The 7,871-nt window shown below is 51.2% G+C and overlaps 1 protein-coding gene across 2 annotated transcripts; it reads right to left on the bottom strand.

Annotated features, from left to right (window-relative positions):
* Positions 1-1,724: 1,724 nt before the first annotated feature.
* On the bottom strand, positions 1,725-4,640 carry Osr2 (odd-skipped related transciption factor 2). Of its 2 annotated transcripts, none has more exons than XM_036208892.1 (3): positions 3,935-4,640; positions 2,886-2,985; positions 1,725-2,136 (listed from the first exon to the last, which is right to left on the bottom strand). In XM_036208892.1, exons 1-3 carry the CDS (start codon positions 4,588-4,590, stop codon positions 2,062-2,064), a joined length of 831 nt encoding a protein of 276 aa, XP_036064785.1. In that variant the 5' UTR covers positions 4,591-4,640; the 3' UTR covers positions 1,725-2,061. The 2 variants fall into 2 exon arrangements, with proteins under 2 accessions (XP_036064785.1, XP_036064786.1); XM_036208893.1 differs by having other exon boundaries at positions 1,725-2,218; positions 3,935-4,605.
* Between the last annotated feature and the right edge of the window lie 3,231 nt (positions 4,641-7,871).

Below are 7,871 nucleotides of genomic sequence, written 5' to 3'. Positions count from 1 at the left end.
TTGATAGTGGGCAAGGTCATTCTTTTATGATTCATCTGACCTCTGTTCAGGGGAACTGTGACACTTGTAGTATGTAGGGGGTGGGGTTGTGAGTCTGACTACATGGAAAAATCCTGAAAGATTGGTGGTGGTGGGGTTGTCTCTAGGGACAGTCAATGTTAATCCTGCCCTGAAGTATTCAAATCTTCCATGTCAAGGCAGGCAGAATCTTGAGAGATCAGGGTTAGAGGAGGTCACAGAGTTAATTCTGTACAAACAGAAGAAAATAAACAGCCATTTAATTCCTCTAAACACACACACACACACACACACACACACACACACACACACCACATCACTCCTAGTGAAGGCTCTGAGCTTGTTTCTTTCTGGGGATGCATTTGTGTTGTGTTAGAACAGACAGGTGAGGAGACAGATGTGGAGAAATGAGCACCTGAGAGGCCGAGAGGTGACTCTCATCCAGCTCCCTTGAGAGCAGGGTAACAAAAGAACCTAAAATGCTTTGAAACCCCCTGGGAAATTATATCAAACAGACACTGGTGAGAAATTTCAAACTTTATCATTCTGGAAGATCCTAAGCTATCAAACAAATGAAAGACTTGTTGCTTGATATCCCCTGAAGGTTAAACAAGCCATCCTTGCACAAATAATACAGTTTTTAAAAGAAATCTGAGAATGCCTGATTCAGCCTGTTATTCAGTATTAAACTATTTATGAGCGCCTACTGGGCCACTGGGCCACAGGTTCCAGGGATGTTCTCTGAACTGAATCATTTTCCTTTCATCTGGAACCATTCTGCTGTTTACCTCCACCCAGAGCCTTCCACCCAAATCCTGCTGACTCCAGGGCTGCCACTGCCCCAAGTATCCTGTGCTCCAGAGCTACTTGGGAAACAGTGACAGGCTTTAGAAGACTACCTCATATCGACCTACCACAAGCTCCCTACAAGGAGTAGCCTGCACTTGACATTTTTCCAAGGGCAGACCTTGGCCAGTGACCTCACTCACTTTGCTTTGTAGAGAAATCCTACCCTTCTGACAGAATTGATCTCCACCCTTGGAAAGAAATATTGTGTGCAAACACTACTAAGTGGTTTCTCCTTCCTCCTTTCTCCATCCTCTGTATCTTCCTGTTCTGCGGGAGGATTTTACACTCATGCCCTGAAGGCAGGATAAAGTCTGTGTTTATAGTGAGAAATCAGTGTTCAAAGTCTAAAGTAGGAGCAGTTGCCCACCATAAACTTCGACAACGGGTCAAGGACTTCCAGAACGCCACGCTCCTCTCCTGTACTTCGTGCCATCAGGGCCTTTCAAGGGTCTAACAGTAAACAGCGCGTTATCAACAGTGATTACTACAGTATACTTACCTGAAGGAATAAACTTAACAAACGTAGGGACTAGAGTAAACACGAGGACTAGGATTCCAAGGTGATTCGATTTTATGTATTTGAAAGAAAAAAAAAAAAAACAACAACAACAACAAAAACGAGCATGATCCCATTCCAAAATGCCACAGTACAAAAAAAGGAAGTACACAAATTTTATTAAGAGAACGAGAAGTCCTGTTTTTAAAATCTAGGAATAAAGAACACCCTTCCCATTGGATCTTCAGGGGTTGTCCCCTCCTCTGGAACCCACAGGGAAAACAGAGGTTGACAGCATCCAGACACATCTCAAGAAGAGTTGAAACAAGAAAAGTTTTATTTTGAAAATACAGTCTTTAAAGATAAATTTGGTTTCCATTTTCCACATCTGGGTGCATCCAACAAGATACGAAAACAAAACAACACAACGGGACGAAGACCCACGACACTATGTACAGAGCTCTAAAATGAGCCGTGAATATCTACACGGATCTAGTACATGCTGGTTGCGAAGGGGGAAGTGTGTGGCTTTCTAGAGAGTTCCCAGTCCTCCGGCAGAACAGTTAACTCTCGGGAGCTGCAGGTGCGGCTGCAGCCAGGGCAGAGCTGGGGTCAGTGGGGTGGGGGTGGGCCCCTCGGTGGGAGGCGTGGAGAGGGCAGATCCGGGCTTCGCTAGAAGTTCTGCCGCGGGGTGTGAGTCAGGCTGTGCCGCCGCAGATCACAGTTTCGCCTGAACACTTTGCCACACTGCACGCAGCTGTAGGGCTTGATGTCTGTATGGGTGAGAAGGTGAGTTTTCAGATTACTTCTCTGATTAAAGGTTCTTCCACATGTGGGACATTTGTGTGGAGATTCCTGTTCAGATGTGAAGCAAGGCAAAGGATTAATCCTTCACACCACCACGGGCACCCACCTCAACAGTTTGTCTTATCTGTACCAAGCCCTAACGTAACAAGCGCGACAACAAAAGAAGGACCTGCAGTGACAGATCCGTGCTCCGCACCCGCCAATCGTGAAGCACTCGGAGGCCCGATCGCACTGATAAGACCACCACGGTGGGCCACGTATTTCATCGCCACGTCAAGGGCAGGAAGGGGGGTGGGGTGGGGGGCAGTCCTCTCCTAGGGAACTCCATTCTCCCGGGAAATGAAGCTCCTGTTTGCTGGAAAGTTAAACTATTCCTCAACGTCCTGAAAGCTACAAATTACGAGGCCCCTGGGAAAAACAGCATATGGGATTTCACCATGGCTCCATTGTCAAAATTACCTTTATTTCCTCCCAAACACGGATGTTTTAAACATGGAGCAGATGGGATGAAAAAAATACAATACTAACTTTAGGATGTATTATAGATTGGCTGGCCTGTTCGTTAAGAAAAATTCTTTGTTAGTGTCTCTGCCTCTCCCCCCCCTCCCCAAGCTAACCTAAAAACAGCGTTAAGAAACAGACCCTGCCTTGGACACTTTTTGTAAAGCCATAATGATAAAAATGAAGCAATTTTAATGGAAGAAAATGAACTTACCTGCATATGTAAAGTTTTGTGAACTGCTAGAGTTCTAGACTGACAGAATCCTTTCCCGCACTCCTGACATTTGAAGGGCTTTTCTTTGGAATGGATATACCTGAAAATCAATACAAGGTTTCATTGAAATGGTCATCCCTGTGGCTTAGGATTTACTTTCCACAATTACTCCAACGAAATTTTGAGAGGGCAAAGGAAGCAGAATGTCTATTGTTTATGTTGTTCTTAGATTTTCTGTGAAATTCTGTTTATAGTTAACCTCAGCTAACAGACACTTGGGAACATTCACGGCCGTCTGGCTTTATCTACACTTGACCGCCCTCTCTGGCGTATTTCTGGAGCTCCAGACGCTGCACAAAGAGCCGTTGGAGGCCTCCAGGCTTTTCCCTGGGATTTAAACTGACCAAATCAAGACCGAGAGGGGTGGGGGCTGATTTTGGGAATCACTTCACAGCCCCGAGGACAGATACGAAAGTCCCATCTCAGAAGTCACAGATAGATTTCGGCGAAACCTCCACACCCTTACCGTGGGAATTATTTCAGCCCACTCTCTTTTACTAAGCCATGGTGTGAGGATGGTAGGAGCTGTTGCTAAACACAGCTACCTCAAGACCCTTCAAAGAATAAGAAAGCCCGCGGGCGGCTCTAGGGTACTCGGGGAGGTGGGGAGAGACCAATAGATTGTCCGGAAATGGTTCCACAGCCTCCAAACCTGCACCCCTTCCACCCAGTCCACCCAGTTGGAAGGACTCCGGGGTCTGAGGTTAACTTTTCACTCCTCACTCAATACCAAGGCCGACTCAGAGGAAATAGAATTTTGACTCCTAGGCCAAAGCCAAGCTACCAGATTTTTTTCCTGCTCAAGGACCCAGGAAGGCCCCTTCCCATCTCAAAGAATACAGCAGCAGCGGCAGGCTTGGGGTGGGGAAGGTCAGCGCTGGTGGTTCGCTGAAGCCGGCTTTAGGAGGGATTTGGATTTTAGTGACACTTGGGATGTCTACCGGGACATTTCATGGGCAAATTCACCTTCCCGTAGTTCCCAGCCTCACCTGTGATCCCGCAGGTGATCTTGCCTCCGAAATGCCTTGTGGCAGATGTCACACGTGTATGGCCTCTCGTCCGTGTGGGTTCTCTCGTGAATAAGCAAATTGTAGGATTTGGTAAAGTGTCTGCCGCAAAACTTGCAGATAAACTCCTTTTTCGTTTTGGAGGGCAATCTCCCTCGGGAGGGCTTTCTGTCCGGAGTCAGTTTATTGAGGCCCGAGAGGGGGCTGCCCAGCCCGGGGCTCAGCTTGCTCAGGTCTCCCATTTTAGGCGGATCTTCTTGCGTGGCGGCCACCGCCAAGTTGGCAAAGTCAAAACGGGGCCGGTCCTTGTGCAGGGCTGGAAGGACGTGGGCAATGGCCCCCTGCTTGGGGTGGAACAGGTGTGTGGTGAAGGGCAGCGCAGGGAAGGGGAAGCGAGCGTCCATGAGGCCCTGCGCCGCAGCCATCTCCGTGATGGTGGAGCGGGTGATCTCGTGCACGTTGGGGTACCCCAGCGTCCAGTGGTTCATGTGCATTGTCTGCACAGCGCTGAGCCCGTACAGGCCCTGAAGGTGGTCCACGGCGGCGGGGAAGGTGTTCACTGCCTGCAGGAAGGAGTAATTGGTGAGCTGCAGCGATGGGTGGAGCGGGATGGGCGCTGGCAGGGCCTTGCTCCCCATCTTCCTGACGGCTCCGGGGGGCTGCAGGAAGCTGCCCCCTTCTTCCAGGTCTCAGAGGCCCGCGGGCGTGAGAGAAAGAAAACAACAGCAGCACGCAGAGGAGGCCCTAAAAACGTCCAGGGGAGAGAGGGAGACACCATGATTATTATTCAGCCCCGCGAGTCCTTGGGCTACCCCGCGGGTTACAACTCCTAAATCCCTGTCTCCAAGACACCAGGCCGGGGCGGCAAGTGGCCCTCTGGCGAGCGGGTGGCAGGAAGATCGGATTCCGGGAGAGGGGACACCGCCCGGGAAAGAAAGGCGGACAGGGGCTCCCGCGCTGCGCCAGCCTGGACCCTGTCACCCGCATCCTCTCAGGGGGCAATCAGGAGGGCTGAGGGGTCAAGGCCCAAAGGCCCAGAGCCAGCTCTGTCGCCGCAGGTCGTGGCTCCGATCCGGCCCCGAAGGCCTGGTTCGATCCACGTGCGTGGCTTGTCCCCACGCTGTGCCCCGCTCAGGTCTCTTCGCCCGCGCTTACCCGGGGCGCTAGCAGGGCTCCGCTTCGCCCCGCGCTGACCTCGCTGGTTTTCCTTCGCCCTCCTCGGCCTTCCTCCCATTTATCAGCAGTGACGGGCCCGCAGGAAAGGAAAGTGACACCCGGGGGCTGGGTTCGGCCTGGACTCACCCCTTCCCCCGCTCAGGGGCTGCCTCTCCTCCCCACCCTTACCAAGATCCCTTCCAGATGGTTCAGACGCCAGCCCGCTTCGGGTGAGGACACAGAACGTTTCTGAGGCCGGAACCCCTCTTTCTAGACTGAGCACCAGGCTCTCAATGAGGGGTCTGCTTCCCGACCTGGCACCCTCCGGAGGCCCGGGGTGTGTGTAGGGGAGGGTGGGAGCAGTGTGCCGCAGCTGTGTGCGCTCTGGGGGAGGCCCAGGGAAGTAGCTGCAGGGGGTCCTTGCATGCACCGAGGCCTGGGGTGTGTGTGGCCAGCTGTCTGCCCCCGCACCGGGCAGCCCGGGTTCCCTGGAGCACCTCACCCACGTTCACAGTGGGCCCACAGTCTCCCACAGCCACCCCCTTTTATAAGCGGGTTCTGCCAGCCCCGCCGAGGGTGGCCTCCAGGTGCAGGGTTCAGAGCAAGAGCTTCGCCAGGCAAGGAAGCTAGCCGGCCAAGTGCGCCGCTAACCCTGAGGCTTGGGACCAGGCAGGAGGGTGTGAGGGTCTGTCCCGCTCTCCCTGCCCTGCTAATCCTTTCTGCACCAGACTTGTCTTCCCCAGCGCGTTTATGAAGTGGTGCTTGGGGGGTGTATCTGCCAGCAGGCTCAGGGGGCTGCGCTATGACACAGCGCTCTGGCAAGGCTGGAACTAGCTGCTTCCGTGGGCCCCCACCTTCCTCCGCTGCTTGGAACAGTCTGGAGACAAGAGATTTATTAATGAACTGCTTCTGCCTGGTGGTATGCGGTCTGGGAGTTCGGGCTGGGAGTTAATGAGAGGTGTGTAACAGTCAGAGGGGCTCAGTCAGACCATTCAACCGAAACTGTAAACTCCCATTAGTAATAAACTTTCCCACCGCACTATTCACTTTTGTTCAGTCCCCAAACTCTCTCCTATGGAGTGTGTGTGTGTGTGTGTGTGTGTGTGTGTGTGTGTGATAACATCACTGATTATTTTCTCTTCAATTAAAAATAATAAATTTCATCTTTAGTTCCTTCTCCGTGGGTAATGAGGATTTTCCAGGGAGTCAAAACATTTTCCCCCTAGTGTTGAAAAGCAGCCTCTCTTCTACACAGAGAGGAAACCGAAATTATTAGTTGGGTGTATTCCCAGACTAGGTTTCTTAGAAATAAATACAAGAGGCAATGCATGATCCTCAGCATAGGCCGTGTGGGGGCCAACATGGAGTGTTGGTTGTCAGAATGACTATCCGCATTTATGATTTTTTTTTTTTTTACTCTAAATGCTCTAAGTGAACTTTGCCATAAAGGTCACAATCTTAATTCTTTCTGCAGAGACCTGAGGGCCACTCTCCTCCTCCCAATAACGTATACTGCACAAAGGAGACTTTTATCATTTCTGTTCGTCCCAAACTGCCACTTCATAGTAAGCTTGCTTTAATTTGCAAAGGAAGAGCAAGCCAGTGTGCCATCCGAAACCCCTTTACAAACAGAACTCCCCTAAACACCTTCCACACACCGCTGACGTAACTAACGAGGGAGTTCAGGTTCCCATAGCCCGGTTTAGTTGCTAGCAATGTGTGTCAAGCCTTGGCTTAAGGGAACGCAGAGCTCTAAGGTACTTTCGTTTTGTTGGGGCTGAGTGCACACTCCATTTCAGGCACTAACTGCGAGTCCTCCGCTGTCTGTCAATTCTCCACCAGCCCGTTTCGGACCACTGGTTACTTTTAATTTTGCGAGGAGAGAAAGTTAAACCATGAAAAGTCATAAACGGTTCAATGGAGATGAGGCTACATCTCTTGCATCAGTTTTCAATGGAATTCCCAGGCGCTAGACGTTTTCTAAGTTTAACTGGTTGTCAGCAGGGGAGAACTGTACATACTAATTTCAGTTTACTGAGACGTTCAAAACACCGGGGAACACTGACTCTCTGGTAATTTGATAAAGAATCTTCAACTTTTGGTAACAGTGGTGTTGCATTGAATTATCTAAAAATCTATACAGTTTGGGGTCATCTGCTAAACCATCTGTATTGATTTCTGAGTGAAATGACGGATAGATGGGTATGCTCGCTGAATACTCAAAAGTACAACAGAATTTTATATAAACCAGAGATCTTTAGAAGAAAGAGCTCATGATGGGGAGGGGTGACGGGACGGGACTTGATTAGGTGCAGGGGGCAGCCACCAAGTTCCTGCCCCTTCCCCACGCCTCTGCCCTCCCAAGGAGTTAATTAAATTAGGAGGCCTTCCACGTAATCTGGGTTTGTCTCCGCTCCCTCGCTCCTCCTGTGTCATTGTCTTGTGTTCAAGACTGCAGTTCGCGGAGTCGGCCGGCCGCAGTTAGCTGTCTGCACCCGGTTTCTCCTCGGGAGCAGTCAGCGCTCTGTTGTTCCCTGCTCACAGGTGGGGAGACTGATTCGGCGCGGCCGTCTCCACAGACACCTTGTCCCCCCTTCTTCCTACAACCGCGACTCCCTTCCCGGCTATTTCTCGACGATCCCAGCGCCTCGGCACCCGGAGCTTGCCTGCCGCCCTCTCGGCCAAGGCGGGGCGGAAGGAAAAGCGAGAGGCCAGCACACGCTTGGGGGAGAATCACCTACGACTGACTCTTCCCGCGTGAAAT

Source organism: Onychomys torridus, chromosome 16, assembly GCF_903995425.1.
Source record: "Onychomys torridus chromosome 16, mOncTor1.1, whole genome shotgun sequence".
NCBI lineage: Eukaryota > Metazoa > Chordata > Mammalia > Rodentia > Cricetidae > Onychomys > Onychomys torridus.
Note: the sequence above shows the minus strand (reverse complement) of the source record. Positions and strands in the feature narration are given on the sequence as shown.

Excerpts from the sequence above, each read along its gene's own strand:
- Osr2 (XM_036208893.1), bottom strand. The coding sequence starts at position 4,590 with ATGGGGAGCAAGGCCCTGCCAGCGCCCATCCCGCTCCACCCATCGCTG. Across the intron at positions 2,986-3,934 it reads GATCACCTGCGGGATCACAG|GTATATCCATTCCAAAGAAA; the intron begins GTGAGGCTGGGA and ends ATTGATTTTCAG. Across the intron at positions 2,219-2,885 it reads ACAAAACTTTACATATGCAG|GAATCTCCACACAAATGTCC; the intron begins GTAAGTTCATTT and ends ACATCTGAACAG.